This window comes from Geotrypetes seraphini, chromosome 3, assembly GCF_902459505.1.
Source record: "Geotrypetes seraphini chromosome 3, aGeoSer1.1, whole genome shotgun sequence".
Classification (NCBI taxonomy): domain Eukaryota; kingdom Metazoa; phylum Chordata; class Amphibia; order Gymnophiona; family Dermophiidae; genus Geotrypetes; species Geotrypetes seraphini.
In genome coordinates, this window is record NC_047086.1 from 284975342 (window position 1) to 285001121 (window position 25780).

The window sequence follows — 25780 nt, forward strand, 5'->3', positions numbered from 1 at the left end:
AGCAGTAATTTCCCCCATACATAATTTCAATAACAGACATGGACTTTTCCTCCAGGAACTTGTCCAAACTTTTTCTTAAACCTAGATACGCTAACCGCTGTTACCATTTCCTCTGGCAATGAGTTCCAGAGCTTAATTATTCATCGAGTGTGAAAATATATTTCCTTCTATTTCTTTTAAAAGTATTTCCATTAAAGAATAATATGGGAATGGGTACCCATGATTAACCGAGGGGCAGGAACGGGAACAGTGCCCACAGGATGGGGACGGAGACGGAGACAGAGCCTGTGAGGACAGGGACAAACTTTGTCCCCATGTCATTCTCTAAAAACTTGAGACTAGTATCAATCAGTGCTCCCTCTAAGGATTGGCCAGGTGAGTGCAAATTTTTTCTCATGTGAGCAACAAGTTCTAAAAACCAAAAATTTTCCAGATTTACAAGTATGAGCGATTGCTCATGTGCTCAGCTTAGAGGGAACGCAGACCAATATGTAAAAACTTAACACATCTTAAGACAACTGGCAACTGAATTCAGTGATTAAAAATACTGCAGGAGTTGCTTTTGGATTTAAATGAGCTAGGAGAAGAAAAAAGCATTCATCTCTTACAAACAATCAGGGAAGCAGGACTCTAGAGCAGACTACCTGGCCAAATCAAAAGCCGTCAAAACAGCAGTCAGGGAGGCTAAATTCCTCATGGAGGAGTCTCTAGCAAAGAACATCCAGAAGGGAGATAAATCCTTCTTCAGGTATATCAGTGATAGAAAAAAAAACTCAGGCGGGATTGTACGTCTTAGGAATCCAGACGGAGACTATGTGGAAAAGGATTCGGAAAAAGCCCAACTATTAAATGAATACTTCTGCTCAGTCTTCACCCGAGAAGCGCCAGGGCTCGGCCCTCAGCTACAGACAAGGGTTGGCTCAGTTGACCCATTTAGTAACTTTGAGTTTACGCCCAGGAGTGTCTACGGTGAGCTGTCAAAGCTCAAGGTTAACAAAGCAATGGGGCCGGACAACCTGCACCCCAGGGTGCTTAGGGAGCTGAGTGATGTCTTGGCGGAGCCACTGTCCGCGCTCTTCAACCTCTCCCTTAGTACAGGCAGCGTCCCGTTGGACTGGAGGACGGCTAACGTCATTCCACTCCACAAGAAAGGCTCAAAGATGGACACAGCAAACTACAGACCAGTGAGTCTAACATCGATAGTGAGCAAACTAATGGAAACTCTAATCAAACACCAATTAGATAAGATCCTGGATGAGGAGAATCTACGGGATCCCCGACAACATGGATTTACTAAGGGGAGATCCTGCCAATCCAACCTGATCAGCTTCTTTGATTGGGTGACAGGGAAGCTGGATATTGGGGAGTCCCTGGACATCGTGTACCTGGACTTTAGCAAAGCATTCGATAGCGTACCACACCGCATTACTGAGCAAGATGAGTTCTATAGGATTAGGTAACACATTGACCAAATGGGTTGGGAGCTGGCTTGGAGGTAGGCTCCAAAGGGTGGTGGTGAACGGCACCCCCTCCGAAATGACGGAGGTGATTAGTGGAGTACCACAGGGCTCAGTCTTGGGCCCAATCCTATTCAACATCTTTATAAGAGACTTGGCAGAAGGGCTTCGAGGTAAAATAACATTATTCGCCGATGACGCCAAACTAAGTAATGTAGTGGGCAAATGCACAACAGACGAAGATTCAATGCCCAACAACATGATGCACGACCTACTCCTACTGGAGCGATGGTCTAGGACATGGCAACTCAACTTCAATGCCAAAAAATGCAAAGTTATGCACCTGGGCAGCCAGAATCCATGCAAGTCTTATACCCTTAATGGCGAGATCCTAGCAAAAACGGTAGCAGAACGAGACTTGGGGGTAATCATCAGTGAGGACATGAAGTCTGCCAATCAAGTGGAGCAGGCTTCGTCCAAGGCAAGACAAATCATGGGCTGCATACGAAGGGGTTTCGTCAGTCGTAAGGCGGAAGTCATTATGCCATTGTATAGATCCATGGTGAGGCCCCACCTGGAATACTGTGTGCAATTCTGGAGGCCGCATTATCGCAAGGATGTGCAGAGACTGGAGTCGGTGCAAAGAATGGCCACCCGGATGGTCTCGGGACTCAAGGATCAACCATACGAAAAACGGCTTGACAAATTACAGCTATACTCGCTCGAGGAGTGCAGAGAGAGGGGAGACATGATCGAGACGTTCAAGTATCTTACGGGCCGCATCGAGGCGGAGGAAGATATCTTCTTTTTCAAGGGTCCCACGACAACAAGAGGGCATCCGTTGAAAATCAGGGGCGGGAAACTACGAGGTGACACCAGGAAGTTCTTTTTCACTGAAAGAGTGGTTGATCGTTGGAATAGTCTTCCACTACAGGTGATTGAGGCCAGCAGCGTGCCTGATTTTAAGGCCAAATGGGATCGGCACATGGGATCTATTCACAGGGCAAAGGTAGGGGAGGGACATTAAGGTGGGCAGACTAGATGGGCCGTGGGCCCTTATCTGCCGTCTATTTCTATGTTTCTATGTTTCTACTGTTAAATGACATAATTTGTGTCTTGTCTGCTGATCAAACTCCTACCATCTGAAGTGTCCTTCCATCATGTCGCCAGATGCTTAAGCATCTTACTTTTACTGTTACAGATTTATCCATTGTTGCTGGTATCAAGGAGCATTTCCAATATTTAATAAGACACGTATTTTCCTATTTATCCACTATACAGTTAGGGTTCTCTTCTACACCCTTGTCTGAAAAACAATCCAATTACCATCCCAGATGATATAAAAACATAAGCAACTGAATCTTTGGGAATATGTTACCAAAATCAGATGAAAGTGGAAGGCTGTATTTGTGATTTATAAACAGTTATAAAGAATATTATTCATTTTTGTACTTTAATAAAAAGATTTAAATATAAAATCATAAGTGTTGAAGGCTTACGCAAATGAGGACGGAGTCCGTGGGGATGTGGACAGATCTCGTGGGAATGGGGTGGAGGCGGAGCCTGCGGGGATGGGGATGGGGACAGGGGACAATCTTTGTTCCCATGTCATTCTCTAATTTATTTTCATTATCCCCTAGTCTTTATACTTTTAAATCTAACTGAAGTCCATTAGAAAGGAGGAAGGAGAAGAGGCTTGGAAGAGAAGGAAGCCCAAAAGAAAGTTAAAGAATTTTGTTACAATAGTGCATTGCAGTACACGTACAGGTATATGTGTGAATTTCTGCAATCCATTTGAGCACCCAGAAAATACAGGACAAAGGATGGGCCATACCTATATATGGGTAGCACTGAGCTTAGATCTATACTTGCCAAAATCAGGGTCAGTTATGAAGGAATTTTGCTACAATAGATAGATTCAAAGGATCCAGTAGGCAGGCAAAATAAAAATGTTGTATAAAATAGTTTTTATTGGGTTTAGCTCACACCTTTTCAATAATAGCTTGAGGTGAGTTACATTCAGTTACCCCTTGGAGGGATTACAGTAGTCTGCACCTTAGGCAATGGAAGGTAGAGCATGACACAGGGACAAATTTTTCTCCGTCCCTGCGGGAACTCATTGTCCTGTCCCTGCAAGCTCTTTCCTCATCTGCACAAGCCTCAAATGCTTTAAAATCATAAGTGTTTGAGGCTTGTGTTGTTATGGAAGAGCTTACAGAGACAAAACAGGCAGGGATGGGGACAAATTTGTCCCCGTGTCATTTTGTAATCGAAGGTTACATGGATTTGCCCATGGTTTTGGTGAGAATTGTAACTTAAATGATGGATAATTGACCCAAAGCAAATTTCTTTCTTGCATTGTTCTTGCCCACAGTTCCCATCATTCTGGCAATAAACAAGTGTGATAAACCCAAAGCTGACCCAGATCGGGTGAAGAGAGAATTACTGGCCCATGATGTGATCTGTGAAGAATATGGGGGTGATGTTCAATCTGTAAAAATCTCTGCGCTTAAGGTAAAATGGCCATGGCTGAGAGGCAATCTTTACAATATGTAGCATAAATGGAGTGCTGGGAGCTCCTACTGGGATTTCCTTTGACTCAGGTGCAGCAAAAAGCTTCTTTCCTATCTCCCATAGATTTGTAACTTGTACTGTGACTATAAACAGTGCTCACTTTGGTAGGCTGGTTAATTCCAAGGCTAATTCATGTCTACTTCCTTTTACTTATCACCCCTGTACTTGTAAAGTATTTATAGTACCTGTTGGAAAAGAGTCATTGTACAATAGACACCTAGTGCCCTTATTAAGGCCTGTAATTACTGGGTTCCATAAGTTTTAAGCCTCTGGCAGAAGACTGTTACGGCAATGACTGGGATGTTGGTTGGAGATAAAACAGAATAACCAAAACCTATGAATGAAAGTTCATGGTGCTGTAGCTCAGCAGAGAATAGCTGTTAGAAACCCAAATGAACAGAAGGAAATGTCCAGGCCACAAAAAATAAAGTTACTATTTGTAATACAAGCTTGCATTTACTCAGAGTTCATGGACAGTACAGAACCTCTTCACTGTACATTTCTGGGATTTGGGACTGAAATATACTGTGAGCCTGTGCTACATATAGTGCCATTGCAAAAAGGGTGATCACCCTGGATATTGTGCCAAAGGGGAGCATTAAATTACTCTTGAGTCAGTTGATATGTTAGTCCAAAAAAGGAAGGAGGGTCTCAGAATGTTGCATTTGCCTTTGTGCCATTTGTCCAGGAAGAAGGAGTGGCCTAGTGGTTAGAGCTACAACCTCAGTACCCTGAGGGTTGTGGGTTCTAATCCTGCACTGCTCCTTATGACTCTGGGCAGGTCACTCAATCTTCTGTTGCCCCAGGTACATTAGATAGGGAAAATGCTTGAGTACCTGATTGTAAACTGCCTAGATAACCTTAATAGGCGGTATATAAATACCTAAATAATAAATAACAGTTGCAAATATATGCAAATCTCTTTATGATCACAATATTTCCTGTGAAACTGAAAAGTACAAGAACCTAATTGATTTATCTTCTATAAAAAGTGTTCACAATGCCATAATTTCATTAGATATTTCAACATAATTAATTCATTTTTCTCTTTTGCCCTTCTTTTATAGGGAGATAACCTGATGGGGTTAGCTGAGGCAACAGTGACTCTGGCAGAGGTGATGGAGCTAAAGGCAGACCCCAAGGGCCTCGTAGAAGGGACAGTCATAGAGTCTCGCACTGATAAAGGAAAAGGGTACAACCAAGAATTCACTACTCGTATTTCAGAAAATAGATTCTTTTTCTTAGTTTAGATGTTTCTATTGAATTTCAGAAACAAATTGAAGATGAACGTTACAATTAATCCATCCAACAGTGCTGAACACCAGTCAGTAAGTCTGTAAAGAATAGTGGAACTCACATGATCTCTATCAGAGACCAAATGCATTCATGTTGCTTTAACGTCCCTCTTTGTTCTGCTATGTTTTTTTCATATTTATGAGTTAAACAAACAAGGTTCCACCATTATTTACAGATACACTGGTATTATTCTTCTTCCAGTGACACAAAGCTATAGGGTAAATATATTAATATATCTAAATATTTCAGGGCTTCTCAAACTGTGGGTCATGACTCCAAATGGGGTTGCAAAGCCTGTGTTTGAGGTTGCATCCTATATGAACCCTCCATAAAGACTTTATTGGCCTGCACTTCCAGGGGTCATATGCGTTCTGTGGCCAGGTGAATGGGGTCATGCACAGAAATGATTGATAAGTGCTGACTTAGAGTATTTCTAGTTAAAGGGAAGCTGAGGTGATAATTGAAATCTTTGTTCATTTTAAAGCCAAAAATAAGTGCAACATATTATACAGTTATCTTACACTTTAACAGCACTTAAATTCAATCAGAATTATATTCCATGACAAATACATATATCATCCCCCCTTCTACTTATCCTAAAATTTGCACTCAAAATTAAAAATATCTTCCCAGCCCCCATCTCACCCACCCTGGACAGAATTTTGTCAATGGCTCCCAAATGTCCATAAACTTCCTATATTGTCCCTGTTGTACGTTCCATTTTAAAAGTGGGACATAGAGATTCCCACCAAAAAGTATAATTTAACCCATCCCAGTTTTTCCAGTTCCTCAAATTAAGTTGTATGGAAGCCCCTGTCATTATAAAGAGAAGTTTGTTATTCCGAGCAGATATTTGGCTTTTAGCCCTCATTAACGTACCAAATAGGATGGTATCATATGTCAGTGCCATTGGATTTTCCAATATTTTGTTCACTTGATCCCAGATGAATCTCCAAAATTTAAGTATCAAGGGACAATAGTACAATAGACGATCCAACGTCCAATTTCGAGACGACAGTGCCAGCATCTATTAAATTTGGAACTATCTAATTTCTGTAATCGAACAGGGGTCCAAAATGCTCTTTTTTTTTTTCCATTATATTTTTATTTTCAAATTTCATAAAAAGTGTACATAATAATAAAATATATTTGATACATGCATGTTATCACTTTTATATCTATCACAATATTTGTCTGAATTTGATTTTCCCCTTCACCCTCCCCCCACCCCTTCACCACTTTAATATAATATTTTCAAATTTTGTAAAAGTATATAACATGTTTGAATACAAATGATAATTATTCAATATCATATTTATGTCTATTACAATATATTCTAGATAAATTTTATTCATTTTCCCTCCCCCCACCCTTCTATTATCCCTTAATCATTTGTTACATTTTGTATCATATATTATAATATATTATATCTAAATTGTTTTTCTTACCCTCCCTATATGTGTGTCATAAGAAGATCTCTAAAAGAAGAAAAGAAGAAAAAGTATTCTATTATTTAATCATTATAGTATTTTGTCAATGGCCCCCATATTTTTATAAATTTATTATATGTCCCCTTTTGTATTGATATTGTTCTTTCCATTTTAAAAACATGGCATATTGTATTCCACCAAAATGTATAATTTAGGTTGTTGTAATTTTTCCAATTGTTAGTTATATGTTGAATGGCAACCCCTGTCATAATTAATAAAAGTTTATTATTTTCTGGTGAAATTTGACTTTTTTTTCTCATCATTGTTCCAAATAAAATTGTATCATATGATATTGCAATATGATTTTCCATTAATTTATTAATTTGTGGCCAAATTGAATTCCAAAATATTTTAATATAAGGACAATGATATAATAAATGATCTAATGTCCCTGGTTCTAGATTACAGTGCCAGCATCTATTAGATTTAGAACTATCTAATTTTTGTAAACGAGTAGGGGTCCAAAAAGCTCTATGTAATAAAAAGAACCATGTTTGTCTCATAGACGCTGACACTGTACATCCCATTCTCCAAGACCAAATTAGTGGCCATTGAGATGCATTAATTTGATGTCCAATCTCAATGCTCCAAATGTCTCTTAGACCGTTTTTTGGTTTTTTATTCAAATATCCAGATATTAATTTATACCACAATGCGGCTTGATGTCCTAGGAAGTCTGCTTTAAAGCATAAGAACTTTAAACTATATTGATTGTTTAATGATTTCCATTCAGGGAACCCAACCTGAATGGCCTGCTTCAATTGCAACCATTTAAAACTTTGTGTTTTATTAAGACCAAATCTATGTTGCAATTGTGAAAAATCCAGCAGTTTACCTTCTGAAATAATATCATCTAAAGATCTAATTCCTGCAATAATCCAGTTCTTCCACAGGATTTGAGCTCCGCCAATTTTGATCTTGGAGTTTATCCATATGGATTGATTAGTTGATTTATATATTGGGTTGGGTGTTAATTTATCAATAAATCTCAATGTTTTCCAAGTATCCATTATTATTTTATTTTCTCTGTATCTTTTGGGTATATTAATACTTGGTAAATGTACTAAATTTAGGGGAAACATAAGGCGCCATTCCAAATATAACCAATCTGGTGCATTATCCATAAGTTCTGGGAGGATCCAATACATACCCTGACGTAGAATATAGGCTTGATGGTACCTATAGAAATTTGGAAAATTTACCCCTCCCTCCTTAATTGATTTTTGTAAGGTTACTAAAGCTATTCTAGATGTTTTACCAAGCCAAAGAAATTTTGTTAAAATTCTATTAATATTCTTATAAAAGGACCCCTGAAAATAAATAGGTATCATACTCATTTGGTAGCAAACCACAGGCAAGATCATCATTTTAATAGTTTGAACTCTCCCCCACCAAGATATATGTAGTGGGTTCCATTGTTCACATAACTCCGTTACTTTTTTTAATACATATTTTTCATTTTCTTTTACAGTATCTTCAATTGTTTTTTTAACTTGAATGCCTAGATATTTAAATCCTTCTTCTTTCCATATGAATGGAAAAGTATCAAATAATCCTTTTACACAGTGAACATTCAAGGGTATAATTTCAGATTTATTCCAATTAATTTTATAACCTGAAAATTTGCCAAACTTATCAATTAATTTCAATAAAGAAGATAAGGTAGATTCTGGATTTCTCAAATAAAGCAAAATATCGTCAGCATAAGCCGAAATTTTATATTCCATATCTGAATATGGAATTCCTTGTATCTCCTTCGTTTGCTGTATTGCTAACAATAAGGGTTCTAATACAATATCAAATAACAAAGGAGATAAAGGACAACCTTGTCTAACTCCCCTCTGCAATTGAAAACCATCAGATATCTTATTATTAATATTTAATCTTGCAATCGGGAAGCTATACAATGTTTTTACCATTTGTATAAATCCAGAACCTATACCAAACCATTCTAAAGCCTGATACATAAAATTCCATTCTACCCTATCAAATGCTTTCTCGGCATCTAATGAAACTGTAAATGCCGGTTCATCCATTTTTTTTGACAAGTTTAGCATGTGAAATAATAGTCTAGAGTTATTGGAGGAATGTCTTTTAGCAACGAAACCCGTTTGATGCATATCTATAATATGTGGGAGAGCTTTGGCCAATCTCAAAGCCAAAATTTTCGCCAAAAGTTTATTATCAACGTTTATCAAAGATATAGGCCTGTAGTTCGAAACCAAAGTAGGATCTTTATTTGGCTTAGGCAAAACAATTATTATTGATTCAGCCATAGTACCTTTTATATTACCTTTTATAAGTTGTGTCTGATATAATTTTAATAATTGTGGGGAGAGGATATTTTGAAATGTTTTATAAAATTCTACTGTGTAACCATCACCACCTGGAGCGGATCCAACTCTAAGAGATCTCAATGCTGTTTCTAATTCTTTTAATGATATAGGCTCTTCTAAACTTCGTTTTATATGATCAGGAATCTTAGGTCCATTTATTAGATCTAAAAATTTTTTTCCATCTTTTTGTTTCTCCAAATAAGGTTCAGAAGAATATAGATCCTTATAAAAATTTAAAAATTGTTTTAATATTATATTTGTTTGATTTGTTATTATACCATTATCATCTTTAATTCCATTAATATTAGTTCTCCTTTTTTTTTGCCTTAAGATAATTTGCTAATAATTTTCCCGCCTTATTAGAATTTCCATAATACATTGTTTGCTTGGAAAACAAATCTTTTCTTATCATTTTTGAAGTTAATTCGTTATATTTACCTTTTACTTTCAAAAGAGCTTGCAAAACTTCATATTCCCATTTGCTTATCAATTTAGCTTCTAATATTTTTATTTCTTTTTCTAATTCTATATGTTGTTTTTTAATTTGTTTCCTAATAAAAGCTGAATATGATATGATATTACCCCTCATAGTTGCTTTAAATGCATCCCATACATTTTCTATAGATGTATCTTCCACTAAATTTATTTGAAAGAATTCATTAATTTGTGTTTTAAAATTTTCCAAAAATTTGTCATCTACAAGCAATGCATTATCAAATCTCCAAAGAGGTCTATTATTTTCTAATTGATCTAATTGTAATTCTATCCATATTCCTGCATGATCCGAAATGATAATAGGATCAATGGAGGCTTTACTCACTTGTTGCACTTTATTTGTTGAAACAAAAATATAATCTATTCTTGAAAATGATTTATGAACCTGTGAACAAAATGAATACTCCTGATCATTAAAATGAAGAATACGCCATATATCTTTCAAATCACATGATCGAACTAAATTATCTAAACCTAAAGATTTAATATTTTTACCTGGTTTTTTATCCAATAATGGATCCATTACAGCATTAAAATCTCCAGCCACCACTAAATTAGAGGCAGCCAGTGGTAATAACATATTTTGTAGCTTTTTGAAAAATTCTGATTGATTCGAATTAGGGGCATATATATTAAATAACGTCAGGGTATCATTTCCCATACTTATATCGATATGTATCCATCTTCCATGTGGATCTGAATTTTTTATCTTTATATTGGCCATACATTTTTTATTTATAAGGATTGCAACCCCTGCTTTTTTACCCACTGCTGGAGCAAAAAAACATTCTTTTATCCATCCACCTGATAATTTTTGTGATTCCTTCATATTAAGATGGGTCTCTTGCAGACAGTAAATATCTGCATTTTGTTTTTTTAAATATGTTAATATTTTTTCCCTTTTAATTACATGATTCAGGCCATTGACATTAATAGAATATATTTTAAAAGACATTATATATTTTAATACTTTTCATTATCTTATTCTTCCTCTCCTCTTTCATATTTAATAACCAAAAAATTTTCTTCATGACACACATATTAAACCCTAATGTATCTCCCTTAATTATTCTAATAAATATTCTTCTTATCCCTCCCTTTCCCACCCAATACATTGGCTGCTTAAGGATACACATTGGAAATATAATCCTAACATTCTCCCCATTCCAGGCAATCAATATTCAATTGTTTAAACAAATTTCCCTTCTATCTATCTATATTGATCTTTTATATTTATTTAATCATTTTCCATAACATTTTATTAATGTATCATTTTCCATTTAACAATGTGTTAATTTGTATTTCCTTAGTGTTTTGATTTCAACATATAATTATTTTAAACTTGTATGCAGTGTATTATTTAATAATTTTCATATATTCTGTTCTTTCTTTCATATAATTATTATTGTCTTTTCTTTGTATTGTTTTCCTCCATTTCTTCAATATTTCGATATGTTGTATTTCCTAATTTTTCATAGAGTCTTCAAAACCTTTTTAATATATTTTGTTAATATATCATAGGTTCTGGTTTAGATAGAAACTCTTTTAGTTTTTCGGGATCCTCAAAATATAACGACTTGTCTCCAGATGACACTCTCATTTTCGCTGGATAGTATAGTCCATATTTAAATCCTTTTTCTTTGAGTAGTGGTCTCATATCTAGTAGTCTTTTCCTTTTAGATGCTGTGTTTTTGGCGAAATCTGGTAAAAACCATAATCTTGATCCTTTATAGTTTAAGTTTTTATCTTTTTTTGCAGCATTTAGTATCTCTAGTGCTTGCTGGTATCTCAACATTTTGAAAATGATTGGTCTTGGTCTGTTTTTATTTTCTGAATTTTTTATTGGGATTCTATGTGCCCTTTCGATTTCAATTGTTTGTTTCAAGTCTAATTGTAGAATTTTTGGAATTAAATTTTCAAGGAAAAGGATAGTATTTTTCCCCTCTAGATTTTCTTGTATTCCAAAGAGTTTGATGTTCTTTCTTCTTCCTCTATTCTCGTAATCCTCCAGTTGATCTTTTAATTTGTTTAATTCCAGGTTGTCGTTTTTACATCTTTTTGATTCACATTCTATAATTTCCATTTTTGATTCTAATTCAGTTGTTCTTTTGTTGTTAACTTCCATTTGTCTATGTATATTTAAAATTTCTTCTTTCATATCAGACATATTAGTAATAGTTTCTTTCAGCATTTGTTTGATTTGTTTTAATTCTTCCATGACTTCAGCTTTGCTTAATGTGTCTGATTCTTCGATAGGAAGTGGTATCTTGCTTGGTGTTATTTGTTCTTGTTTCTGTCTTTTTGCAGATGTACCTGTCTCATTTTTGTTTTGTCTGGTACTTGCCATTTTATTGTTCACTTTTCCTTGGTTATTATTATTTCTTGTATTTAAATCTTTTATATTTGGTATTCTTAGGTTTTTAATCTCTTTTCTTCCAAGATTTTGTTATATCTTTGAATTAGAAAGTTTTCTTTTTAAGTTCTTTTCTTTTCCTTTACCTATGTTATTTTGAAAATTCTTTTCTCACTTTCACTTTTTCAATGTTGTAGGGGAACTTTTTCCTCTCCTCTTACAAGCCCAATCGCAGCTCTGATTAAGGAGAGCAACCCTTTATTAGAGTTATTTTTTCTATTTTGATCAGCTTTAAGCAATTTTCTTCTGTTTTTTCTCAGCGTCTTTCAAATTCCTCAATATCTTGCTGTTTCAGTTTTTTAGAGTTCCGTTGAATATTTTTTTCGTGTCTCCTCTCTCACAAGCCCAATCGCAGCTTTGCAAGAGGAAATTGATATTGAATTCAGTATTTGTTTTTTATTAGTAAGCTGACATTTATTTGTCTTCAGTGCTAAGGCACCCAATTTTTAAGAGAAATGTAAGTCCTCCTCTCTCTCAATTTTTTTTAAATCCCCTTTTTTATCAAAGAATAATTTTTTTTTTCAATATAATTGGTCAGAACACAAATTCCTTTTTTATATTTTTTCCAATCAATACTGATCTTTCACTTGTAATTTGCTAGTTTCAACACTGCATTCAATTTCAATGAAACCGCCAAAATCACAAATGGTTTTCTGTCTTCCCTTTTATTGTCAGCACTTATCCCACTTCAACTGCCGCAATTCAGGTTATATTTTTTTTTTTGGATATATTTGATCAGATCACCTTTTGGTTTTTCACATTCAACTGTATCAGTATTGCTGCTCGCGCTAAGCTGTAAAGTCTCTTAAATCAGTTGAAATACAGGCAGTTCTCAACTTTCCTGAATTTTAACAGCTTCCTTTTTATGTTTCAGTATATATTTGTTCAGAATATAAACTTTTCTCCTCTATTTCGCCAAACTGTTCAATCACGTATATCACGCGGTTTCAGCGCTGCATTTAAACTTCAATAAACTGTCAGCACAAACGGTTCTATGTCTTCCCAACTCTCATCCGCACAAATCCCGCTTTAAATATAGCAATTCGGCTTTTTTTTTTTTTTTTTTCTTTAGTTATATTTTGTCAGAATATATTCATTCTTTACTTTTCTCAATTTAACATATATCTCAAAGTCTATTGAAAACGCCGACACTGACAGCTCTCTGCTTACCGATTCCCTTCAGCCTTTTTTTTTTTTCCGTTTACTTTCGTCTCTCCGTCTCAGCGCTGCTTTCAAGCCTCTCCAAACATCCGGAATCACAGACTACTTTCCCGATTCCCCTCAGCTTTTTTATTATATTTGATCAGAATATAAACACATACTTCGGTACTGTATTCAGTTCTATGTAACCGTCAGTTCAAACGGCTTTCCGTTTTTCCGTCTCCTGTCTGCACATACCCTTCTTCAAATATCGCTATTTAGGATTTTGTTTTGTATCTTTTACTCAGCTTTCCGTATATATATTTATATATAATTATTTTGAAGGAAAATAAATTTTTTTCTTTATTTCATTGCCCGATGGAGAGGAGCTTCAGGATCACACCTCCATCCGTGCTCGCGCTAAGCCACGCCCCCCATAATTTCAATTATAGTGTCGGGTCCAAAATGCTCTGTGTAACAAGAAAAACCATGTTTGTCTCACAGATGCCAACGTCATACATCTCATCCTCCAAGTCCAAGCTCATATTTAGAAACAATTGAAAATCAGCATTATAGGCTGGAATACTTGTTTGTAACCAGTAGGCAGATAAATGAATACAATGAACCAGCATTTGAGATTATGAGCCTCAAAGTATCAGAGCAGCTTGACGCCTAGTAATTAGAAGTGGCAGTTTTATCCGCATTATACACTTTAATAGGGGTCTAGAGAATGTGATATACAACAACGATCATAGATTCAATGATAAAAGCGGATAGGTTCATAACCATCTGGCCCCAGAATTTGTTCCAGCTTGGTACGAATTACTTTCTACTGTTTATTTGTCCATATCAGTTCCATACCTGTAAATCAGTACTAATTGAATAAGATAACAGAATTGAGAGAGAGAATGGCCTAACGTATCTAATTTAAGGCAGAGTTTCCAATTCTTATTTTGCCTCTAGAAGTTTGGGATTAGGAATTCTAGTTTTTGAGCTATAAGCCAATTGGAAGGCCTGAAAGAAAAACCTCTGGGAAATATTATGCTCCAAAGTTTTTCTCAAGCTGTTATGAACTTTTTGAAACTGGGGGAGGAAGGCCGGCTAACTCCCATGGTTGGCACAGACCTCTAGTATTCAGTATTGGGCTGTTTTTGGTAACTGGCATTGAATATCTGGTTTATCTTTGGCTGGCTCAAACTTAGCCAGCCAAGTCAATTTTAAGCATTGACTGGCTAAGATATAAAGGCCAAAGATAGACCTGCTGGCGCAGCCCGACTTGGCAACTATTGCGTGATATAGCTGGCCAAGTTTAAGCTGCTAATTCAGGGGAAATATCTGGCTATCTCCCACTGAATATTAGTGATTACCTGGCCAAGCACTATTTAACTGGCCAGGAGCCATTCGTGACCAGTTAAATAGTGCTGAATTTTGGGCAGATTAACCAATTGATTCAAGGACCAGATGCCTTTCTTCTAACAGGGTTTCTAAGAAATTGTTTTTTATTCATCTTAACCATACAGGAATTCCAGATGGGCATTTTTGTGAAACCTAAGCCAATGCTGAGGGATTAGTAAACAGGGAAGGGGAAGAGATTTCTAGGGCCAGATGAATAAAAATAGGATTTGTTATATCTGCTTCCATTTGCAAGCAGATTGGCTGATCTAGATCTCCCTGCTTGAAAACGATGGCTACCCTAAGCAAAGTATAAAGCTAGGTGATATTGGTAAAAGTCGGTAAAATTAACACCTTCCCCCAGTCCCCTCCCCCCAAAAAAGACTTTGAAATCTTTATGTATTGCAATCCTGGGCAATCCAGGGTCATGTGCTGTAAAAATCCAGGAGAACGGTATAGTATAGGAGGTGAAGTACTTCTGTGCACAGTAGAGCAGGACTTGGGAGTGATTGTGTCTGATGATTTCAGGGTGGCAAAACAGGTAGAAAAGGTGATGGTCAAAACTAGGAAGATGCTTGGGTGAATAAGGAGAGGAGTGGCCAGTTGTAAAAGTCTCTGGTGAGGCCCCATTTGGAATATTGTGTGCAGTTTTGGAGACTGCACCTTCAAAAAGATATAAATAGGATGGAGTCGGTCCAGAGGGCTGCTACAAAATTTGTTAGTGGTCTTTGTTATATATCATATGGGGGCCGATTTAGAGACCTTAATATGTATACTCTGGAGGAAAGATGGGAGAGAGGGGATATGATAGAGGAGGTGTTTAAAAAATCTCCTTGGTATTAATGTACAGGAGTGAGTCTTTTTCAAATGAAGGAAAAACTCTGGAAGGAGAGGGCATATTTTTGTTATATTTATTTATCCTCATCCTTACCCAGGGCGAGTTACATACAAAATATAAAGTTACATATAACAAACAAGTCGCAATGGTGACAGACAACTCTACAAACATTAAAACAGTCCAGACCATAGAATACAACAGTGACCAGCACCCTGCAATCAACAGTCTCCACTATTCCTCAATTAAATATGAAGTTAAGGGGTGATAGGCACAGATAGATGCTGAAAAAGCTCTCAACAGGGGCCCGTGGCCATTCTGGTTCAAGATGCTAAAGCAGGGGTGCCCTAAAGGTTGATTGCTTTTCACCAGTAGATCACAAAGGCAAAGTGAGTCGATGGGCTCCATGATAGACTCTCATTGCATACAAGCACTGGGCCCACAGCCTTGCCCCCCCATCAACTGACGTCAATTCTGACGTCAGAGAGGATGTTCTGGGCCAGCCAATCGCTGCCTGGCTGGCCCGGAACTTCCTCTCCAAAGTCAGAATTGACGTCAGGGAGGAGGGAAGGCTTGTGGGACCGGTGCTTGTACATGCCTGGCATCAGGGAAGCAGGGAGAAATTGGGGGCGGTGGCTTGAGGGGGGCAGGGAGAGAGAAACACAGAAAGAAAGGGGGCAGGGAGAGAAAAAGAAAGAAAAAGGGGGCAGGGAGAGAGAAAGAAAGGGGGATAGGGGAAATTTTGTGTTGGATAGTATTGCCTTATATTGAAGAGTACCAGTATGGCTGTTTATGTTTTGGGGTGGGGATTTGGCTATCTGGTGTATTTGCCATTGTGAAAATGCAATAAAACTTGTTAAAATAAAAATTAAAAAAATGAAAGAAAGGAGAGGGGGCAGGTAGAGAGGAAGAAAAAGTTGGACTCATGGAAGGACAGAGAGAGATGTTGGTTGGGGAATAGAATGAGGTCTGGAGGAGAGGAAGCATGCAAGAGGAAGAAAGAAAGGCAGAAATAAATAAATATTGGATTTACAGTCAGAAAAAGGAAGTGCAACCAGACTCATGAAATCACCAGACAGCAAAAGTAGGAAAAATGATTTTATTTTAAATTTAGTGATCAAAATGTGTCCAAATTTACATATGCTGTCTATATTTTGCACTATGGCCCCTTTTGCTAAACCGCTATAGCAGTTTTTAGTGCAGGGAGCGTCAGGAGCAGTGCAGGGCATTCAGCGCAGCTTCCTGTGCTAAAAAATGCTATCACAGTTTACAGTGGCGTACCTAGGGTATGTGGCACCCGGGGCCCATCATTTTTTGACACCCCCCCATGTAAAAAAATATTTTTTGTAATGACCATGAAACGGAATAAATGGTCAGAATAGAAACAGGCAGTGAAAATTTTCTTATATTCCAAACATAACATAACATAAATTATGTCTGAATTGTCATGACATCAGAAGTACATATGGAGTAGTTGCAGGTGATGCTTGAGACAGTTCTGATTGTGTTAGTTCGGTTTTATGTGTTTTTTGAATAGAAGGGTTTCTATTTCTCTTTGAAGGTTTTGCAGTATGTGGTCGATGTCAATTGGTTGTAGGGTTGGGGGTCGAGTGTTGCAGCTCGAATGGCTAGGAGGTTGTCGAACAGTTTTTTTCTTTCGACGTTTTTGGTTGGAGGGTGTGTGAATGGTGCGTGAGTTCTCCTATGTCTGTTTGAAGTGGATTGAATTATTTAGCTGAAGAAATTAGTTACCCCCTCATCCCATACACATTAATTCTCTTCCATTTTTGTTCCCATTATAAAAAACACTGATAAGTTCCCAGAAAAAAAATACATTAAAATAAGAAGTGAAAACAAAGGCCCCTACAGATGAGAACATAACATAAGAATAGCCTAACTGGATCAGACCAATGGTCCATCATGCCCAGTAGCCCATTCTCATGGTAGCCAATCCAGGATACTAATACCTGGTCAAAACCCAAAGAGTAGCAACATTCCATGCTACCGATCCAGGGCAAGCAGACACTTCCCCCATGTCTTAATAACAGATTATGGACTTTTCCTCCAGGAATTTGTCCAAATCTTTCTTAAAACCAGCTACACTATCTGCTTTTACCATAACTTCTGGCCACTTCATTTTTAAGTTTAGATCTTTCCTTTCAAACAAAGACCTTGCTAGATGTCAAATACAGCACAAGGTAACTTCACATGGACTTAGCTGTGCAGGAAATGTGAATCTCCTCATACACCCACCATATAGTGCAAAAATGTGCAAAGGTCTGTTTTTTTCTTTCGATCACTACATAGCCTAATGCCACACAAGCAGCGCTGTTACAAACATATTCTGTAGGTCAATGCTAAGGATAACAAAGTTTCCTTCCTTGGACCAGAAGGAGATACTGATAAACCACTGGAAGAGATCCCAACACAACACCCAAAGACCCACTCAGTGTGTGAACCAGTTGAGTGGAGTGGACTAACTGGGGGGTGGAAATGGGCCCGAAGTTTGCTCAGCAGAATTTCCCAGACCACCTCTTCCTCTCAACACATTGACACGCTGCCACCACCACCACTAGAAACACCTCACTGGGTAGGCCAGCTATGCTATAAACTTTATAAAACACATTATTATATTTTCTTATAAAGCACATATTTTAACTGAACTCTCTGACATCCTCAGCCTTTCCATTCACAAAAATAGAAGGAAGAAAAGTTCCCATTTCCTGCTGTTTCATGTCCCCGGCCCATACAATATTTTTTTCTGCAGACCCTTCAAAAGTCTGACCAAATCCTCGTTTCACTTGCATTATAAAGTACTGAGGATGCCATCTCTCCCCAATCCCAGGTCCTAAAGTCTAAGACAGTAGCGCAAACTAATGCTGCCAGATTCAGGAAAAAAAATTTCGATTCAATTCAGCCTATTGAATTGGTTTTTCAATTTGATTTTCCTGCCCAGTTGGGTGATTTTTTTCAAAACTCCTGGTGGGTTTTATAGCTTTATCACCCCCTTTGGCTTCTCCTAACCACACTGGCGCTGTGGTGTAAATAAAATAAAGAAACAAAAAGGACTTTTCCTCTCTCTGTTAAATCCTAGCTCACGTTTGCAGTCCAACACCAGCTCTGGCAGGATACACATTTCAAATCTGACATATTATAATCACAAAACAGAAAATAAAATTAATTTTTCTACCTTTTGTTGTCTGGTTATATTTCAAATCTTGTTGGTCCAAGGCTCTGGTTTTCTTCTGATAACTTGCTTGCCAGGGTCTCCTTCTTTCTTCTTTCTGCGTGCTAACCATCCATCTGCCAACTCTGTCCTCCCTTTCCATTTCCCTTCCCTCCCCAGGAAGTCTGGTATCTTTCCTTTTTTTCATCTCCCTCCACAGATCCACCTTTTCTTAACTACCCTTTCATCTGGCATCTCTCCCTCCTTCCCCACCACCCCAGAGTCCACCATCTCTTCCTTTCTTTTCCCAATTACCCTCCTATCCAGTATCTCTATCCCTCCTCCACACCATCCCTTGTGTCCAATTTCTCTCCCTTTCAGTTCCTTCCCTCCCTAAATCTCATGGTCCATCATTTCTCTCCCTCTCCTCTATTTTCAGACCCATTATTTCTTCATCCCCCCCCCCAAAGTTTGGCATATGCACATCTCTTTGAACACCCCCTTCCCTCCGTGTACTTCTAAACCAGGGTCCCCCCCAAAGGCCTGTCCCCCCTTAAAGGTCTGCCTGTCCCCCCTTGAAGGCCTGTCCCACTCCCTTGTAGGCCTGTCCCCCCCTTGAAGGCCTGTCCCTCCCCCTTGTAGGCCTGTCCCCCCCACCTTGAAGACCTGCCTGCCTGTCCCCCCCTTGAAGGCTTGTCCCCCCCCTGAAGGCCTTTCCCCCCCCCTTGAAGGCCTGTCCCACCCCCTTGTAGGCCTGTCCCCCCCTTGTAGGCCTGTCCCCCCCTTGAAGGCCTGCCTGCCTGTCCCCCCCTTGAAGGCCTGTCCCCCCCTTGAAGGCCTGTCCCCCCTTGAAGGCCTGCATCCCCCCCCCCGAAGGCCTGCACCCTCCCTGAAGGCCTGTCCCACCCCCTTGTAGGCCTGCCCACCCCCTTGTAGACCTGTCCTCCCTTGAAGGCCTGCCTGTCCCCCCTTGAAGGCCTGTCCCTCCCCCTTGAAGGTCTGCACCCCCCCCCGAAGGCCTGTCCCCCCCCCCTTGAAGGCCTGCCTGCCTGTCACCCCCCCTCCCCCTTGAATGCCTGCCTGCCTGCCCACCCGCCCCACCCCGAAGGACCGCTCGCCCCCCTGGTCTCCCCGCACCACCTATGAAGCAGCACTACCTATGCTCCCGGCCTTGCCGTTCAGTCCCCACCACCACCACCACCCCCGAAGAACCGCTCGCCCCACTGACCTTCCTGCACCACCTATGAAGCAGCCGCAGCAGGGTCGCGACGTCAGCTATCCCTGTGCTGCTTAGGCGCTGCTTCCTGCGCCGCGTTCCCGCCCCTCCTCTGACGTCAGAGGAGGGGCGGGACCGCGGCGCAGGAAGCAGCGCCCAAGCAGCGCAGGGATAGCTGACCTCGCAATCCTGCTGCTGGCTGCTTCACAGGTGGTGCAGGAAGGTCAGTAGGGCGAGCGGTCCTTCGGGGGTGTGGGGGGACTGAACGGCAAGGCCGGGAGCACCCCTTCAGGGCTGGCACCCGGGGCGGACCGCCCCTCCCGCCCCCCCCCCCCTTGGTACGCCACTGACAGTTTAGTAAAAGGGGAGGGGGTATATTTGTCTATTTTTGTATAGTTGTTATTGAGGTGACATTGTGTATTTTAAAGTCATCTGTCTTGATCTCTTGGAAAACCCCCCAAATATAAATGATAATTAACATTTTCTCTGCGTACAGTGTGCTTTGTGTTTTTTAAAAATTTTATTGTTGGTATATCATTTTGATTTGGTCATTTTAAAAGTGGCTCGCAAGCCAAGAAAGTGTGGGCACCCCTCTGCTAGAGTGTATTGGACTGGGGCCTAGAATGCAAGAGTGGATTCAGGTTTTATACTCTAGTCCGTTGGGGTAGCTGCTCAACTACATTCTTGCTGTCACGAGGAACCAGACAGGGGTGCCCCCTCGCGCTCTCTTATATTGTTTGCATTAGCAGTTGAGCCACTGGTGCAGTGAGTTTCAGAGCATATGTATTAGAGGGGTCTGGACCCAGACTAGAGAGTACAAATTGAGCCTCTTTGCAGATGACTTATTGCTTATTGTATAGGACACAGCAAACTCTTTGGCACTGATAATGAGGGAGTTAGATTATTACAGTGGTTTCTCGGGGTTTAAGGTCAATCTTAGTAAATCTGAGTTACTGAATGTAAATTTGTTGGAGGATACTGTTGAGGAATTTAGAGAGCGTTTTCCATTCTGGTGGGTATGATCCACCATGATGTACTTGGGAGTCTACTTCAGCCCTTTGGGTGCTAATTTATAGGACTTGAACTATACTCCCTTATTCCATAAAGACTTGGATAGATGCTGTTCAGCTGAAGAAACTGGATCTGTGCAGCTGGTTGGCAGTGGGGCAGGCGTTCGGAAAGCTTGCTCCTGCCCACTGCACCTCCACCAGGGATCGGCAGAGGTATGAGGATAGGACAGGGAGAAGGAGGGGGGCAGAGCCTGGCGGTGACGACGACGACCTAAAAAATTCTGGGAGGGGGCGTTGGCCCAAATATCCCGGTTTATATTTGAGTATATATGGTAAGTCTGGTAGAAATTATATATATATATATTTTTTATTTGTTTTGTTTTTTAAATATAATCTCATTGGCTCTTCTTTTGATGTCTGTATTTATTTGTTTTGAGGCTTATTTTGTACATTGTGTTTAATTGGAATATTTTTGAAACTTAAGTCCTGGTAATAACAGATCACCAGGAATGACTGCTTTAGGAATTAATTCTGCATTATATGGTAAATCGGTTTCATCTTATCAAATATACCCCTCCTTTTACTAAGCTGTGATAAAGGTTTCTACCACGGCCCAGAGCGCTAAATGCTCCAGCACTGCTTTGCCACTCATAGGAATTATATGAGTGTCAGTGCAGCGTTGGGAGCATTTAGTGCTCTGGGTCACAATAGAAACCTTTATTGTGGCTTAGTAAAAAGGGGGGGGGGGTAGCTTTTTCGACAAATTCAGATATGCGTGAACAAAATCAGCATCTTATTTTGTGACACCAACAATTGGGCAGTGGGAGTTTCTTAAATGCATTCCACCCACCTGCCCCATACCAGGATTTCCTACCCACTGCTCACACCAGCTGAGCCTACCCTCTGATGTCACTTCCTGGTCCAGTAAACAGTAAGTGATGACAGAGGGAGAATTGAAGCCAGTGCAAGCAGCAGGTGGGACAGGGAGAGAGAATGCATTTTTAAGAGACACCCCGTATCGGGGGAGAAGAGATGCCAACATTGCTGCCAAGTTAGCACCGGGGGAGTTCCACCCCCTCCTCCTGTATTGAGGTATGATGGGAACTTTTTGCTATAGGGATCTTCTCGTATAAAGAGAAATCCTGTAGAAGTAGCCAGTCAGTGTCCATGTTTTAATGGAGAGTTACTGGTCGGGGGAGATTTTACTACTAACTTGGATTTGTATAGCAGTCGGATAAAACTACAACCCAAGGGAACGTGGCTTGCATTCAGGTTGTGTGTAGCTGTGTGCTGTGGAACTGCATGCACTTGGCTTGCCACCTCATGCTGCGGTGTGTTTCTTATATTCCGGATGCAGATTGGTGAGAGAGAGGAGAACTTTTCATGATACTGTCTCTCTCCTTACTCAGGCCTGTTCTGTGAAATTTGGAAGGGTGCAAAAAATTAGGCATAGAGTACATACATGCAGCATAGAACCAAATGGACCAGAAATGTACAGCATGACAATAACATGCCTTGTGCTGAATTTCTATAGGCAGTTGTTTGTTTATATGTCTGAAACTAATTTAAAGCTGTCTATAATACCTACTTTTCTTATTTAGGGGGGAAAGAGCACAACAGCAGTATTAATAACTTTAAAGAATGGGGGATGGTTAACATCTACTATGTTACTATAATTTCCTTTTAGGTTCAAGATTTTTCAGCTGACTCTTTCTACCTCTGAAACTACCCTCCTTAGTTTACTGTTTGTTTCCCTCCTCCAGCCCTGTGACTACAGCTATTATCCAACGCGGCACTCTGAAGAATGGCTGTGTGCTGGTCGCAGGCAAGTGTTGGGCCAAAGTACGGCTGATGTTTGATGAGAATGAGAGAGCACTGAAGGCTGCCGCTCCAAGCATGCCTGTACAAATCGTAGGATGGAAAGAACTTCCCTCAGCCGGGGATGAAATCCTGGAGGTAGAATCTGAGGTATGGTGCTGCTCTTGGTGTTTTATGCTAGGGGATGAAACAAAGAGAGTAATAAGAACAGTCGTATGAAGTAAATAAGATGATTTTAAGAATAGCATTTAAAACCCCCCAGTAAAATTTAATCTTATTTATTGACTCATAGAAAGAAAGAGGTGTGTATTAGTGTGGAATGGGAGAGCTTGGTTTATGTCTTTCTTCTCCATTACCGTATTTTTCATACCATAAGATGCACCTGACCATAAGACGCACCCACCTCTAGAGGAGGAAAACCCAAGAAAAAAAATTCTGAACCAAATGAGTGTGCCCTATACCATGTCCCCCCCCCCTCTGGTGGTCTAGTGGTAGGCTGGGACAGGGCACATCTAGTGGTGGGCACATCTAATGGTAGGCAGCCCCACGCCAGCCTGCCCCCAGCCAGCCTGCCAGCCGCAAACCAGCCCCAAAAAGGTGCGGCAATGGGGGGTGTTTTGAAAAAGGTAAGGCAGTGGTTGTTTGCGGGGGAGATGTTTTAAAAATGTGCGGCGGCAGGCATGTGGGGAATGTTTTAAAAAAGGGCGTGCAGCGGGGGGATTTTTTAAACGGTACGGAGACGCGCGCACACAACTTGCCGAACCTGTGCACAAAAAAATAAATTTTTGCCTAAAATGATTTTCACTGCTAAAATGAAATGTTGCAGAAGACCAGCTGTTCCGATTTCCCATTTATCACATTTATTGAAGCGCTATAATATAAATTTTAAGTCATTCACGTGATTCCCTTATCTTTGGCAGTTGAACTTGACACGTCACATGCCCCATAGGGCCATAACCTATTGCCCATAGGATATGAAACACTTCCGATTCTTTGACTTCCATATTGTTTATTTCGTGGAATCGTAGTGTGCAGCGTGGTACTGCGGTTGTATAACTGTATTCATTTATTAAATTGCAACCAGATATAACTCTTAAAATGTCTAAACCGCAAATGGTGAAAAGTGTAAAACGCAAGAGAGCAGCAACAGCTTTTAGGTCTGAATGGCTTGAAGAAATTGTTGAAACGGAGACACTGGAATCTCGAAATACAATGCGTGTTCAACTGTGTGAAATATTTACCTATGAGGAAGATGATGGAGTTGTGTGTTGTTATTGTCAAGATGCCAAAGCAACTGGAAAATTCTCTACTGGAAAAATATTGGATGATGTTTGGAAACTGAACTTTCTGAAACTCAATCTATCAAGTAAATCTCATACCGACGGTATTAGGAAACTCAGAAGTAAAAATCCGAATTTAAGAGGGGGACTGGTTAACATGTTGCTTGAAAGCCCAACCAAAAAAGAAAACAGGCAAATTAGTAATGAACGGAAGCGTTCCAGTCCTGATGAAATTAAGGTTCTTGTTGACAGTGTTGTGCTGGCCATTAAGATGAATATCTCAATGCTCTCTGTTCAAGATATCAATGAGCACATGGCGAAGTATGTTAGTATACCTGATAGCTGGAGAAGCAAAAACTATGCGTTTGAATTTCTTGGAATTATCAATGGCATCGTGCAAGATGATCGTATGGCAGACATTAAATTAGCAACGTATCGTATGTTAACTGTTGATGAAAGCACAGACATTTCTGTCAACAAGTACTAATACTCTATTTTAAGTATCAGCCAGTCAATTCAAATGAGTATAGGACATCATTTGGTGGGATGCTAAAGTTGGAAGCATGTGATGCTACATCAATAGTAACACAAAAATGGAACCCAAAAATGTATAGGGAGGAAAAATATATAACTGCTGCAAAACCTCCCCAACCCCAAGAGAACCAACTGACAAGGGGGAGAGACAAGAAGAAACCTCAATCTAAGTTAATCAGCAAATTACACATAGTGTGAAACAGGAGAACCCTCAGTAACACAGCCGCCCACTAAGGGAAAGGCTGTCACCGGCTGACACTCAGAAAGAGTGTAAACTGTGAAACATCCCCGGGTTCTTCCTGTAAGTGAGAATAAATCAAGTGCACCCCCAAAAAGTGCTACGTGTGAAAAAAGATTCTAAAAATCAAAAAAACACACTATAAGGTTAAGAAATTCTTGTCTCTACTCCTTGCCAGGGGGGCCAAACAAGGAAGGAAAGTGTCCAAATCTGTCCAAATCAGAACCAAGCCAGTCAATGAGTGGAAGTACTTAGCTTCTTTAAACTGTAGAACAGCCAGCCGATGTGTGACATCATCCGTCCAACAGGACTCCGTTTCGGGGGTGCACACCCCCTTCCTGAGGAACAACTGGACTGTAATGAGACTGGTGATTCCTCCGGCGTGGCTTGGAAGCTTCCAAGCCACGCCGGAGGAATCACCAGTCTCATTACAGTCCAGTTGTTCCTGAGGAAGGGGGTGTGCACCCCCGAAACGGAGTCCTGTTGGACGGATGATGTCACACATCGGCTGGCTGTTCTACAGTTTAAAGAAGCTAAGTACTTCCACTCATTGACTGGCTTGGTTCTGATTTGGACACTTTCCTTCCTTGTTTGGCCCCCCTGGCAAGGAGTAGAGACAAGAATTTCTTAACCTTATAGTGTGTTTTTTTGATTTTTAGAATCTTTTTTCACACGTAGCACTTTTTGGGGGTGCACTTGATTTATTCTCACTTACAGGAAGAACCCGGGGATGTTTCACAGTTTACACTCTTTCTGAGTGTCAGCCGGTGACAGCCTTTCCCTTAGTGGGCGGCTGTGTTACTGAGGGTTCTCCTGTTTCACACTATGTGTAATTTGCTGATTAACTTAGATTGAGGTTTCTTCTTGTCTCTCCCCCTTGTCAGTTGGTTCTCTTGGGGTTGGGGAGGTTTTGCAGCAGACATCAATAGTAACAGCAATTAGGGAATTCTATAGGAAACATGAACTTGACCTGAATAAAATGGTTATGTTCACCTCTGATGGTGCCTCTGTTATGTTGGGCAAAATAGATGGTGTTGCAGCACAGCTGAGAAAAGACATTCCACATTTAGTGCAGCAACATTGTGTTGCA

The 25780-nt window shown here is 39.8% G+C and overlaps 1 protein-coding gene across 1 annotated transcript in view; it reads left to right on the top strand.

Annotated features, from left to right (window-relative positions):
• The window catches only part of MTIF2 (mitochondrial translational initiation factor 2), a 117417-nt gene that overhangs the window by 69900 nt on the left and 21737 nt on the right, over positions 1-25780 (top strand). Inside the window, 3 exon segments of the mRNA XM_033936395.1 lie at positions 3832-3971; positions 5099-5223; positions 22584-22788. Of these exon segments, the coding sequence (XP_033792286.1) occupies positions 3832-3971; positions 5099-5223; positions 22584-22788 (470 nt within the window).